This window comes from Salvelinus namaycush, chromosome 9 (assembly GCF_016432855.1).
Source record: "Salvelinus namaycush isolate Seneca chromosome 9, SaNama_1.0, whole genome shotgun sequence".
Classification (NCBI taxonomy): domain Eukaryota; kingdom Metazoa; phylum Chordata; class Actinopteri; order Salmoniformes; family Salmonidae; genus Salvelinus; species Salvelinus namaycush.
In genome coordinates, this window is record NC_052315.1 from 46,191,460 (window position 1) to 46,206,778 (window position 15,319).

Genomic DNA, 15,319 nt, shown 5'->3' on the forward strand with positions numbered 1-15,319 from the left:
TCTCCATAGGACCTGCCTCTCAATATTGGTAATCCAATCAAAAGACGTGCACGCACTACGCCTGCTAGCTGGCTCCTGTGTAACACTGGAGCCAGCCAGCAGGCGTACAATAGCCAACTCTAAAGCTGATTGGTTGACACTAAATTTTCTTTTCCATTCACTATAAGCTACAAGCGCCCGCACTGTTGATTCTGAAGGCCTGAGGGCAGATTTTAGACCCCTGGCAACACATGATGGCTGAATATATGAATTGGATAAAAGATCTAACATAAAGACCAGCCCTCCAAATCTCAACCTGGGGCTGGAAGCAGTGCAACCAAGAGGAAAGCTATGAAATGAAGAGTATAACTCTTACTCTGGAGAATAATTTAATACATATTTGTGGGAAAATAATTATATATTCTATATTCTATTCTATATAATAATTATATTCTGATGATGTTTAGGCCAGCAGAGAAGGCCTTGCAGGCCCTGACGGCCCACCACTGGTGGACTCCAATCAAGTTGTAGAAACATCTCAAGGATGATCAATGTAAACAAGATGCACCTGAGCTCAATTTCGAGTCTCCTAGCAAAGAATCTGAATGCTTATGTAAATAAGGTATTTCAGTATTTATGTCTGAAAAACTTGATTTTCACTTTGTCATTATGAGGAATTGTGTGTAGATTGATGATTTTTTATTTTATTTAATCCATTTTACAATAAGGCTGTAACGTAACAAAATGTGGAAAAAGTGAAGGGTCTGAATACTTTCCGAATGCAGGTGGGTAGGGGTAAAGTGACTATGCATAGATAATAAACATCAACTAGCAGTAGCATTAAACTAAAGGGGGGGGGGGTAGAATGCAAATAGTCCGGGTAGTATGTCATTGGTTTAATTTACACTGCTAGGACCTTACGTTTAACAGTACAAATGTGTATTTAATTTGGTGTATTTGTCTTTCTTTATATATCTTTCTTTATATATTATGTATAATACTGTAACGACCCTGTATAAACAGGGTTACAATACGTTTTAATAGGCAACAATGGCTATGTGAGCCCAATTGTAGGCTATCCAAAAATATAAATAGTAAAAAAAAATAGCTTGCTTTAAATCCTATTTAAAATTCTACAAACAGTAGTCCCAGTGCAGTCCCCTCCGCGTCTCCCTGTGCTTCTGTACTGCTCTCTGACCCCGGTGGCAGTCCTCTCGCACTGCACTGCACTCTCGGGCTCCCCCCTCCTTCTCTTTTCACATCGAGGCTCCTTACTCGCTCGTTGCCTGTCTGTCGCATTTCCTCAATAGCCAGCCGAGGGTCTCTCAGGGTCGAAGGTTCTGCCCTGCTAGCCACGACCTCCACCTCTGAAGAGGTGAATTCTCTGCGTTATCTATGGGACCGCGTTTTTGAAAACAGATAGGGTTAACGCGGAGCAGTTGTCGGCCGAAGGAAAGGAACTCGCCACCCGTTTGGCAAGAAAATCGTTGGGAAAAAATAACGAGGCAGGCACAAAGCGGTGGGTTAGAGGTGGCTTGTCATTTACGAGCCATATGGATACAGAGGTTTCTGCAGAGGCTATAGATGTTGCTATTCGTACTATTTTTAGATGCAATAACTTGGTTTATGTTTGTATTTTATTCTCTGTAATGCAGGATACAATAAATTAGGAACAACACAATCTTGTAATCTCGGGTGTCAGAGGTCCAATTTGGTCTCTTTTCCATATTTCTCTTTTTAGGCTGATTGGTAGAAATGGTGCATAGGTTTTTAAAATTCCCTCTTCATAATGTTGCGATGTGAAACAAAAGAGGGAACAGATTTTACGTTAAAGATCCTCTTACAATTTAGTTTGTAAGACAATCAGCTTGTTAAAGTTGAGTGGTGGAAAATGTAGTCTTGTCTGCATCTCTGTTAATTTGCTCATGTTAAATTCGTCTGGATAGTTATGTTTTTGTTTTCTTGACCGTTTTAAGTGGTTTCGTCAAAGTTCACTTACGTCATCTAGCCAATAGGCCTACTACTGCAACTATAATTCACTTGGTTACATTGTATACATTTACTGAGTCACTATTACATTTTGTAAAAATATTTTGTTGTTAGGTTTTAATGTCTGAGCTTATTTGTTTTATCATATCTACTGTAGGTAAAATCTATCAGCAGAAATGAACAAGACCTGTATGGCTTCTTTTCTGATATTAGTGGTTGAGTTATTATTGTAACTATGTATTCTGAATGTTTTCTTGCTGTGTTTTTGTACAATACTCAGTTAATGCTGTCATTTCATTTATTTGAATTAAGGCTCAGTTAATGCTGTCATTTATTGCAGCATATTTTTTTTTATGATGATACGGCACAATTATTGTATATTAAGATTTCCTCCTCTCTTTCTGTTTACGGTGGTACAGATTGTCCAGAGGGCCGGTGGGTCTGAGTTGGTGAGCTGAGCGGGGCCATTCTGAATGATGCCTGCTTCCTAGAATGGTCCTGGATCCTGGTAAACTAACTGCCCATGTCCCTAGCAGTGGAGCCATGGCTCACAGAAACCCCCCCTCTCAGGGCAAGGTGACCATCACTGTGGACGAGTACAGCTCCAACCCCACACAGGCCTTTACCCACTACAACATCAACGAGAGCCGCTTCCAACCACCCCATGTCCACATGTGAGTATCTACCTCCCTTTCATCTGAAGGGCCTTTACAGTGCACAGAGTATTGATTGATGGGTTAAGAAGGAAAAAAAAGTGAATATATAGACATCTGTCCTCACTACCTCTACCACCAACCCCCAGCTGGTGGTGCCTTCTGTATTCTCTATTCTCACCACATATTAGCTTGTGATTCATACAGAAGAATAGATGGAGGGTGATTTTATTTAATTTGATTGGTTTGTGAGTTATCCACCCTGCCAAATAATCTACAGTGGCGGAGGCCACCTTTCATGTTATCAACTTAACGGAGGTCAGAGGTGCGGTGGGTTTATAAGCTATTTAACAATGTTCCTTTGACCTCTGGGTCACAGTTCAATTGTAAGTAACTTGCCTATTGACTTCTGAATCATTAGGATGTAATGAGTGTTGCTGTAGATGAGGTGGGTTGGCCCGGGGTGGTCAGAGGGGGAGGCAGGTGCTTCTGGCTGTCTCACTGGGACTCACTGACTGGCAGTGACACCCACACAAAACACTTTACCAGCAGAGAGAAAACAAAGGCGTACGGCAGATGTCCTCTTTTATAGAAGTCTGGACTTCCGTTAACCGGTGTTTTTCACTTAGTCCACTAATAACTCGATTTTTTAAATAGTAGCCATTAAATCACAACGGCTCTCTCTGTCTGTTTGTCTTAGACCCTGAACATATGTCTCAGTAGAACAACAAGGTGGACTTTGTTGGATCAGTTGGATTGTTTATTGAAGCTATCTGCCACTGCTATAGTAATTCAATCGGATGGAGCGTTTTAGAACAGGACTGTGAGAAGCTAAAAGCCGAAATCACACGGAGAGAGGTCCGTCAACGGCGTGAAATTTGCATGCAAGAGTAGCGAGTGTCAATTCACACGCTACGTCGCATATGGCAAATTAATTGTCATGAAAATCCATAATACATAGTTGTATTTGTTTATATTTGCTATGTAGCCCCTGGAAATTATTGTTGTGTGTTCTATTTGACTCACCTTAAATGTCCTACGGGGGCCACCGTACCTGCCTGGACTAAACATTTTGTTATGCTAGCATGCATGAGGAGAGTTGTAGATAATAAAGCCGAGCAGTTTCTAACAATGTTGGCTAGTCTCGTTCTTTCTGTATAACATGGCTTCTCTCTTGAAATCGGAGTTCCTCGAGTTTTCCAGTTGTAGCCTGCCTAGGCTAACATGCCTGCTCGAAATCAACACAAGTAGGCTATTGTTTTCAAATAGGTAGCAGGTAAATCCTAGCCTACAGCCCAATAAAACATTTTTAGAACAACTTTAGCCTACTTATAAAGTAGGGAAGATCATACAAATCCTCTAATTCCTGACCTTTTCTACAAATGACTCACTCAATCTCCGGACCAGTTTGATTAATTTGAACCAATATGCACTCGCTTTAACCATGTACTTTGTTTGAACTTCATCAATCAAATTGGCTGTAAGCTACAACGGTGATAGCCAACTGTCAAGAAATGACATTGACAGCGTGATGTATAATTCACAGTGCAGTTGATGAATGTGTAGAATCTCGTTGCATTCATGCATTATCATAAGCACTAGCCTAAACATACTATTGGCACTGTCAGTTAAACCTATCAACAATAAATACACTTTTTACCTACACATTTCACAATTCCAGACGTAACAATGCACAAACAGACCGTATTCGGACAATTTATCAGCTCATTTCACCAGCATTGCTCCGCGTACCGCCACACCGGGAGTCATGACCGCAGTAAAATTCTACCTGACCTTGAGTCACGGTAATCTCCTGTTATGCACTCTGGACATGCATTAGTAGTACCAAACCTACTAACGATCATCAGGTGTCTAATGGCCTGGTACTCAGGGCTCTATTGTCCCTCTAACCACTCTGACATTAAATGCAAATGCAATCGAAAATCACATCAAACATTTATCAGAAGAGTATCATGCTTTTATATCTCACTTAACTGTGATTGATCAATTTGAAGAAAGTAGTTCAACAGCAGGTTAAAACTGAGTGGAAAACATGGTCGTTGTGGATGTTGTTTCAAAGCCTCACACGACGAAATGGACAGCGCTTTCTAAGGTAATGATTCATTCAAATGAAAAACATGCACATTAGAGCTTATGCAAAAGCCTAGGCCTATATATGAGCCCAAGCCCCCCCCCCCAAAAAAACCTGAATTCAAATAATGATTGTGCCGTTATACAATACATAGCCTACCGCATATTACACATGGCCGAAAAACATTTAAAAACATGTATATAGTGATTTAAGAAAACTTTGGTACATAATTGGTCTAGACTAAATTAAACGCATTCAGATTTAGCCTACAATTAGTGTATTTGTATCTTGAATAGCCTAGTAATAGGGCTTTTTTTTTTTCATAATTAATAGGCCGACAAGTTACATTTTTGCTACAGAATATCTCACCACTGTGAGTTTCCATCTCCTCCCCTCTCCTTCATTCCTTTCTCCAACAGGCAGAAAGAGGGGCTGTCAACAGTTTAATGAAATATGTTGTGAAAACATTACTATCGACGTTCCCTAACAGATTTCACTTGGTTTCCCAAATTAAGCACTGAGTAGCTGCAGGAACAGGGTTGGAGAGCCTATGGCATACAGAGTTTGGGAAGCCTACCCAACATGAGTGAAAAATGTACTGGCAGGAAACTACCCTCCATTTGCTATTCCAATATTTGTATTTATTAGGGATCCCCATTTTTTAAATTTGGGATTCAAACACATTAAAGCACTTACATATAAGATAAAACTGTACATCATATAACATTAATACACCACTACATATATACAATACAAAATGTATAATACCACCATACAACAATATTACAATGTATGTGCGTGTGCTAGCGCTTGTGTGCATATGTGTGTGTCTGTACCTTTTGTGTGTCTCTTCACAGTCCCTGCTGTTCCATAAGGTGTATTTTTACCTGTTTAAAAAAAATCTGATTCTACTGCTTGCATCAGTTACCTGATGTGGAATAGAGTTGCATGTAGGTATGGCTCTATGTAGTATTGTGCGCCTCCCATAGTCTGTTCTGGACTTGGAGATTGTGAAGAGACCTCTGGTGGCATGTCTTGTGGGGTATGAGTTTAAACAGACAGCTCGGTACATTCAGCATGTCAACACCTCTTACAAAAAAAAAAGTAGTGATGAAGTCAATCTCTCTTCCACTTTGAGCCATGAGAGATTGACATGCATATAATTCACGTTAGCTCTCCGTGTACATTTAAGGGCCAGCCGTACTGCCCTGTTCTAAGCCAATTGTAATTTTCCTAAGTCCCTCTTTGTGGCACCTGACCACACTACTGAACAGTAGTCTAGGTGTGACAAAACCAGGGCCTGTAGGACCTGCCTTATTGATAGTGTTGTTAAGAAGGCAGAGCAGTGCTTTATTATGGACAGACTTCTCCCCATCTTAGCTACTCTTGTATCAATATGTTTTGACCTTGACATTTTACAATCCAGGTTTACTCCATGCAGTTTAGTCACCTCAACTTGCTCAATTTCCTCATTATTCATTACAAGATTTAGTTGAGGTTTAGGATTTTGTCCCAAATACAATGCTTTTAGTTTTGTAAATATTTAGGACTAACTTATTCCTTGCCACCCATTCTTTGTCAAGTGTTGCAGTCATTTCAGTTGCTGTAGTAGCTGACATGTACAATGTTGAGTCATCTGCATTACATAGACACTGGCTTTTCTTAAAGCCAGTGGCATGTTGTTAGTAAAGATTCAAAAAAGTAAGGGGCCTAAACAGCTGCCCTGGGGAATTCCTGATTCTACCTGGATTATGTTGGAGAGGCTTCCATTGAAGAACATCCTCTGTGTTCTGTTAGACAAGTAACTCGTTATCCACAATATAGCAGGGGGTGTAAAGCCATAACACATACGTTTTTCCAGCAGCAGACTATGATCGATAATGTCAAAAGCCGCACTGAAGTCTAACAAAACAGCCCCCACAATCTTTTTATCATCAATTTCTCTCAGCCAATCATCAGTCATTTGTGTAAGTGGTAAAATAGAATTGTATCTGGTCAAACACAATTTTTTTCAGAAGTTTACTAAGGGTTGGTAAACGGCTGATTGTTCGGCTATTTGAGCCAGTAAAGGGGAATGACTTTTGCTTCTCTGCAGGCCTGAGGGCACACACTTTCTAGCAGGCATAAATTGAAGATATGGAAAATAGGAGTGGCATTATCGTCCGCTATTATCCACAGTAATTTTCCATCCAGGTTGTCAAGACCCAAGTGGCTTGTCATTGTTGATAGACAACAATAATTTGTTCACCTCTTCCACACTCACTTTACGGAATTCAAATGTATAATGCTCGTCTTTCATCATTTGGTCAGATATACTTGGATGTGTAGTGTCAGCATTTGTTGCTGGCATGCCATGCCTAAGTTTGCTAATCTTGCCAATGAAAAAGTAATTAAAGTAGTTGGCAATATCAGTTCTGTGATATTGAATGAGCCATCTGATTCATTGAATGATGGAGCCCAGTTGACCTTTTTTTCCCAAAATGTTATTTAAGGTGCTCTAAAGCTTTTTACTATCATTCTTTATACAATTTGTCTTTGTTTCATAGTAAAGTTTATTTTTCATTTTATGCCCCTCTTCCCACAGGTGTTATTACTACATCTGAGGGTTTAGAGCTTGAGGTAGTCACCTCATACAAGTACTTGGGAGTATGGCTAGACGGCGCACTGTCCTTCTCTCAGCACATATCAAAGCTGCAGGCTAAGGTTAACTCTAGACTTGGTTTCCTTTATCGTAATCGCTCCTCTTTCACCCCAGCTGCCAAACTAACCCTGATTCAGATGACCATCCTAACCAGAGATGTAATCCTACAGAGATGTCATTTATAGATCGGCAGGTAAGGGTGCTCTCGAGCGGCTAGACGTTCTTTACCATTTGACCATCAGATTTTCCACCAATGCTCCTTATAGGACACATCCCTGCACTCTATACTCCTCTGTAAACTGGTCATCTCTGTATACCCGTTGCAAGACCCACTGGTTGATGCTTATTTATACCATCTTAGGCCTCACTCCCCCCTATCTGAGATACCTACTGCAGCCCTCATCCTCCACATACAACACCCGTTCTGCCAGTCACATTCTGTTAAAGGTCCCCAAAGCACACACATCCCTGGGTCGCTTGTCTTTTCAGTTCGCTGCAGCTAGCAACTGGAACGAGCTGCAACAAACACTCAAACTGGACAGTTTTGTCTCAATCTCTTCATTCAAAGACTCAATTGTGGACACTCTTACTGACAGTTGTGGCTGCTTTGTGTGATGTATTGTTGTCTCTACCTTCTTGGCTTTTGTGCTGTTACCATGTTGTGTTGCTACCATGTTGTTATGTTGTGTTGCTACCATGCTGTGTTGTCATGTGTTGCTACACTGCTATGTTGTTGTCTTAGGTCTCTCTTTATGTAGTGTTGTGTTGTCTCTCTTGTCGTGATGTGTGTTTTGTCCTATATTTATTTTAGATTTTTTTTAAATCCCAGGCCCCCGTCCCCACCGGATGCCTTTTGCCTTTTGGTAGGCCCTCATTGTAAATAAGAATTTGTTCTTAAACTGGCTTGCCTAGTTAAATAAAATAAATAAATCATTCAATTTGCAGTACGTTTGACAATCGGTTGTGCTGCCAGACTTATTTGCCATACCCTTTGCCTCATCCCTCTCAACCATACAACTTTAAAATTCCTCATCAATCCAAGGGGATTTAACCGTTTTTAGTCATTTTCTCAATTGGTGCACGCTTATTAGTAACTGGAATAAGCAATTTCATAAATGTGTCAAGTGCAGCGTCTGGTTGCTCCTCATTACACACCACAGACCAGCAAATGTTCTTTACATCAACATAAGAATCACTACAAAATAAGGCCCAGCCTTTGGCACCTTGGTTTTCATAGATTATTTTTTATAATAATATTTCACCTTTATTTAACCAGGTAAGCTAGTTGAGAACAAGTTCTCATTTACAACTGCGACCTGGCCAAGATAAAGCAAAGCAGTGTGACACAGACAACAACACAGAGTTACACATGGAGTAAACAATAAACAAGCCAATAACACAGTAGAAAAAAGAAAGTCTATATACAGTGTGTGCAAAAGGCATGAGGAGGTAGGCAATAAATAGGCCATAGGAGCGAATAACTACAATTTAGCAGATTAATAGAGTGATAAATGAGCATATGATGATGTCAAGTGGAGATACTGGTGTGCAAAAGAGCAGAAAAGTAATTAAAATAAAAACAGTATGGGGATGAGGTAGGTAGATTGGGTGGGCAATTTACAGATGGACTATGTACAGCTGCAGCGATCGGTTAGCTGCTCAGATAGCTGATGTTTAAAGTTGGTGAGGGAAATAAAAGTCTCCAACTTCAGCGATTTTTGCAATTCGTTCCAGTCACTGGCAGCAGAGAACTGGAAGGAAAGGCGGCCAAATGAGGTGTTGGCTTTTGGGATGATACCTGCTACGTGTGCTACGAGTGGGTGGTGTTATCGTGACCAGTGAACTGAGATAAGGCGGAGCTTTACCTAGCATAGACTTATAGATAACCTGGAGCCAGTGGGTCAGGCAACGAATATGTAGCGAGGGCCAGCCGACTAGAGCATACAGGTCGCAGTGGTGGGTGGTATAAGGTGATTTGGTAACAAACCGGATGGCACTGTGATAGACTGCATCCAGTTTGCTGAGTAGAGTATTGGAAGCTATTTTGTAGATGACATCGCCGAGGTCAAGGATCGGTAGGATAGTCAGTTTTACTAGGGCAGGTTTTGCGGCGTGAGTGAAGGAGGCTTTGTTGCGAAATAGAAAGCCGATTCTAGATTTGATTTTGGATTGGAGATGTTTAATATGAGTCTGGAAGGAGAGTTTACAGTCTAACCAGACAACTTGGTATTTATAGTTGTCCACATATTCTAGGTCGGAACCGTCCAGGGTGGTGATGCTAGCCGTGCAGGCGGGTGCGGGCAGCGAACGGTTGAAAAGAATGCATTTGGTTTTACTAGTGTTTAAGAGCAGTTGGAGGCCACGGAAGGAGTGTTGTATGGCATTGAAGCTTGTTTGGAGGTTAGTTAGTACAGTGTCCAAGGAAGGGCCAGAAGTATACAGAATGGTGTCGTCTGCGTAGAGGTGGATCAGGGAATCGCCCGCAGCAAGAGCGACATCATTGATATATCCAGAGAAAAGAGTCGGCCCGAGAATTGAACCATGTGGTACCCCCATAGAGACTGCCAGAGGTCCGAACAACAGGCCCTCCGATTTGACACACTGAACTCTGTCTGCAAAGTAGTTGGTGAACCAGGCGAGGCAGTCATTTGAAAAACCAAGGCTATTGAGTCTGCCGATAAGAATACGGTGATTGACAGAGTCGAAAGCCTTGGCCAGGTCGATGAAGACAGCTGCACAGTACTGTCTTTTATCGATGGCGGTTATGATATCGTTTAGTACCTTGAGCGTGACTGAGGTGCACCCGTGACCGGCTCGGAAACCGGATTGCACAGCGGAGAAGGTACGGCGGGATTCGAAATGGTCAGTAATCTGTTTGTTGACTTGGCTTTCGAAGACCTTAGAAAGGCAGGGTAGGATAGATATAGGTCTGTAGCAGTTTGGGTCAAGAGTGTCCCCCCTTTTGAAGAGGGGGATGACCGCGGCAGCTTTCCAATCTTTAGGGATCTCGGACGATACGAAAGAGAGGTTGAACAGGCTGGTAATAGGGGTTGCAACAATGGCGGCGGATAGTTTTAGAAAGAGAGGGTCCAGATTGTCTAGCCCAGCTGATTTTTACGGGTCCATGTTTTGCAGCTCTTTCAGAACATCAGCTATTTGGGTGAAGGAGAAGCTGGGGAGGCTTGGGTGAGTAACTGCGGGGGGGGCGGAGCTGTTGGCCAGGGTTGGAGTAGCCAGGAGGAAGGCATGGCCAGCCGTTGAGAAATACTTATTGAAATTTTCGATTATCATGGATTCATCTGTGGTCACCGTGTTACCTAGCCTCAGTGCAGTGGGCAGCTGGGAGGAGGTGCTCTTGTTCTCCATGGACTTAAACAGTGTCCCAAAACTTTTTGGAGTTAGAGCTACAGGATGCAAATTTCTGTTTGAAAAAGCTAGCCTTTGCTTTCCTGACTGACTGCGTGTATTGGTTCCTGACTTCCCTGAACAGTTACATTTTGCAGGGACTATTCGATGCTATTGCAGTACGCGACAGGATGTTTTTGTGCTGGTCAAGGGCAGTCAGGTCTGGAGTGAACCAAGGGCTATATCTGTTCTTAGTTCTGCATTTTTTGAACGGGGCATGCTTATCTAAGATGGTGAGGAAATTACTTTTAAAGAATGACCAGGCATCCTCGACTGACGGGATGAGGTCAATTTCCTTCCAGGATACCCGGGCCAGGTTGATTAGAAAGGCCTGCTCGCAGAAGTGTTTTAGGGAGCGTTTGACAGTGATGAGGGGTGGTCATTTGACCGCGGACCCATAGCAGATACAGGCAATGAGGCAGTGATCGCTGAGATCCTGATTGAAAACAGCGGAGGTGTATTTGGAGGGCAAATTGGTCAGGATAATGTCTATGAGGGTGCCCATGTTTACGAATTTATGGTTGTGCCTGGTTGGTTCCTTGATAATTTGTGTGAGATTGAGAGCATCTAGCTTAGATTGTAGGACTGCCGGGGTGTTAAGCATATCCCAGTTTAGGTCACCTAACAGAACGAACTCTGAGGCTAGATGGGGAGCGATCAATTCACAAATGGTGTCCAGGGCACAGCTGGGAGCGGAGGGGGGTCGATAGCAGGCGGCAACAGTGAGAGACTTATTTCTGGAGAGATTAATGTTTAAGATTAGAAGTTCGAACTGTTTGGGTATAGACTAGAGCTCGACCGATTATGATTTTTCAACGCCGATACCGATTATTGGAGGACCAAAAAAAGCCGATACCGATTTAATCGGACAATTTTTTATTTTTTTATTTGTAATAATGACAATTACAACAATACTGAATGAACACTTATTTTAACTTAATATAATACATGAATAAAATCAATTTAGCCTCAAATAAATACTGAAACATGTTCAATTTGGTTTAAATAATGCAAAAACAAAGTGTTGGAGAAGAAAGTAAAAGTGCAATATGTGCCATGTAAGAAAGCTAACGTTTAAGTTCCTTGCTCAGAACATGAGATCATATGAAAGCTGGTGGTTCCTTTTAACATGAGTCTTCAATATTCCCAGGTAAGAAGTTTTAGGTTGTAGTTATTATAGGAATTATAGGACTATTTCTCTCTATACGATTTGTATTTCATATACCTTTGACTATTGGATGTTCTTATAGGCACTTTAGTATTGCCAGTGTAACAGTATAGCTTCCATCCCTCTCCTCGCTCTTACCTGGGCTCGAACCAGGAACACATCGACAACAGCCACCCTCGAAGCAGCGTTACCCATGCAGAGCAAGGGGAACAACTACTCCAAGTCTCAGAGCGAGTGACGTTTGAAACGCTATTAGCGCGCACCCCGCTAACTAGCTAGCCATTTCACATCGGTTACACCAGCCTAATCTCGGGAGTTGATAGGCTTGAATTCATAAACAGCGCAATAGAGCTGCTGGCAAAACGCAGTAAAGTGCTGTTTGAATGAATGCTTAGGAGCCTGCTGGTGCCTACCACCGCTCAGTCAGACTGCTCTATCAAATCATAGACTTAATTATAACATAATAACACACAGAAATATGAGCCTTAGGTCATTAATATGGTCGAATCCGGAAACTATCATCTCGAAAACAAAACGTTTATTCTTTCAGTGAAATACGGAGCCGTTCCGTATTTTATCTAACGGGTGGCATCCATCAGTCTAAATATTCCTGTTACATTGCACAACCTTCAATGTTATGTCATAATTACGTAAAATTCTGGCAAATTAGTTCGCAATGAGCCAGGCGGCCCAAACTGTTGCATATACCCTCACTCTGCGTGCAATGAACGCAAGAGAAGTGACACAATTTCACCTGGTTAATATTGCCTGCTAACCTGGATTTCTTTTAGCTAAATATGCAGGTTTAAAAATATATACTTCTGTGTATTGATTTTAAGAAAGGCATTGATGTTTATGGTTAGGTACACGTTGGAGCAACGACAGTCCTTTTTCGCGAATGCGCACTGCATCGATTATATGCAACGCAGGCCACGCTAGATAAACTAGTAATATCATCAACCATGTGTAGTTATAACTAGTGATTATGATTGATTGATTGATTGTTTTTTATAAGATACGTTTAATGCTAGCTAGCAACTTACCGTGGCTTCTTACTGCATTCGCGTAACAGGCGGGCTCCTCGTGAGGCAGGTGGTTAGAGCGTTGGACTAGTTAACCGTAAGGTTGCAAGATTGAATCCCTGAGCTGACAAGGTAAAAATCTGTCGTCCTGCCTCTGAACAAGGAAGTTAACTCACCGTTCCTAGGCCGTCAAAATAAGAATGTGTTCTTAACTGACTTGCCTAGTTAAATAAAGTTGTAAAAAAGAAAATCTGCAGATTTCCGATTGTTATGAAAACTTATATATATATATACACACACATGGTCCGTTGAAAAAATACTTGGTTCTTTCAGCTAGCAGAAGGGAATTTGGCTGTATGAACGCAAAATAGACATACAGTTAGACAACACAGCCAAAAGAAATGTGACAAGTAGGCTTATTCAGACAAAAATAGTATCACTTAACACAAGACTACTCACTGTGTTGAGAGAGAGGAGGGGGCGGGACTCACTCCTTCCATCTGTTGCCAAGACCAGATTTCCACCCATTTCCTGGAGAGTTTCGACTGGTGCCACTGCTCGACATCCCATGTCTTGAGGACTGCCGGCTCAAGGTGGTTTTGCTGGTGACAGAAGACTGCGGTGAATGGTGGCCACGCCCATCATGCCGAGCATTCAGAGGACTTTGGTCGGTATACAACCTGACACCAAAATGGCAGCAGAAGGGAGCATGTTGCCTGCTGGCACCCTCCCGATCATAGGCTGGCTGGACTATTCACTCACATGGTTGCGCGACATGCAGATCTGTGTGATGTTGAGAGCTGTTACTCTGGCTGATGATGTACTCTCTGGACTCTCCGTGCCACAAATCCGATTCTATTGGTCACATCCACATATTTAGCAGATGTTATTGTGGGTGTAGAGAAATGCTTGTGTTATTAGCTCCAACAGTGCAGTAATATCTAACAATTCACAACAATACACACATCTAAAAGTAAAGAATAGAATTGAGAAATATATAAATATTAGGAAGAGCAGTAATCAGTGGCATTGACTAAAATACAGTAGAATAGAATACATTATATACATATGAAATGAGTAAAGCAGTATGTAAACATTATTAAAGTGACAAGTGTTCCATTATTAAAGTGACCAGTGAGTCTATGTACATAGGACAGCAGGGTGCAGGGTTGAGTAACGGGGTGGTAGCCGGCTAGTGACGGATATTTAGCGGTCTGATAACCTTGAGTTAGAAGCTGTTTTTCAGTCTCTCGGTCCCAGCTTTGATGCACCTGTACTGACCTCGCCTTCTGGATGATAGCGGGGTGAACAGGCCGTGGCTTGGGTGGTTGATGTCCTTAATGATCCTTTTGGCTTTCCTGTGACATCACGTGCTGTAGGTGTCCTGGAGGGCAGGCAGTGTGCCCCCGGTGATGCGTTGGGCAGACCGCACCCCCCTCTGGAGAGCCCTGCGGTTGCGGTCGGTGCAGTTGCCGTACCAGGCGGTGATACAGCCCAGCAGGATGCTCTCAATTGTGCATTTGTGAGGGTCTTAGGAACCAAGCCGAATTTCTTCAGCCTCCTGAGGTTGAAGAAGCGCTATTGCGCCACCTTCACCACACTCTGTGTGGGTGGACCATTTCACATTGTCAGTGATGTGTACGCCGAGGAACTTGAATCTTTTCACCTTCTCCACTTCGGTCCCGTCAATGTGGATAGCGGCTTGCTCCCTCTGCTGTTTCCTGAAGTCCACGATCATCTCCTTCGTTTTGTTGATATTGAGGGAGAGGTTATTTTCCTGGCACCACTCCGCAAGGGCCCTCACCTCCTCCCTGTTGGCTGTCTCGTCATTGTTGGTAATGAGGCCTACTACTGTTGTGTCGTCTGCAAACTTGATGATTGAGTTGGAGGCATGAATGGCCACGCAGTCATGGGTGAAAAGAGGGGTATAGTAGAGGGCTGAGTATGCACCCTTGTGGGGCCCCTGTGTTGCGGATCTGCGAAGTAGAGGTGTTGTTTCCTACCTTCACCACCTGGGGGCGGCCCGTCAGGAAGTCCAGGACCCAGTTGCACAGGGCGGGGTTCAGACCCAGTTGCACAGGACGGGGTTCAGACCCAGGGCCCCGAGCTTAGTGATGAGCTTGGAGGGTACTATGACTATAGCTCAGCATTCAACACCAATGAACAGCATTCTGATGTAGGTATTCCTCTTTTCCAGATGGGATAGGGCCGTGTGCAGTGCAATGGCAATTGCGTCATCTGTGGCTCTATTGGGGCGGTATGCAAATTGAAGTGTGTCTAGGGTGTCAGGTAAGGTAGAGGTGATCTGATCCTTAACTAGCCTCTAAAAGCACTTCATGATGACAGAAGTGAGTGCTACGGTACGATAGT

General features: G+C 42.6%; 1 protein-coding gene across 1 annotated transcript in view; it reads left to right on the forward strand.

The window, feature by feature from the left end:
- The first annotated feature begins 2,409 nt into the window (after positions 1 to 2,409).
- Positions 2,410 to 15,319, forward strand: part of LOC120053516 (metallophosphoesterase MPPED2-like) — a 45,507-nt gene continuing 32,597 nt past the window's right edge. The window contains exon 1 of the mRNA XM_039000649.1: positions 2,410 to 2,642. Within this exon, the coding sequence (XP_038856577.1) occupies positions 2,461 to 2,642 (182 nt within the window). The 5' untranslated portion in view covers positions 2,410 to 2,460. The remainder of the gene's footprint in view (positions 2,643 to 15,319) is intronic.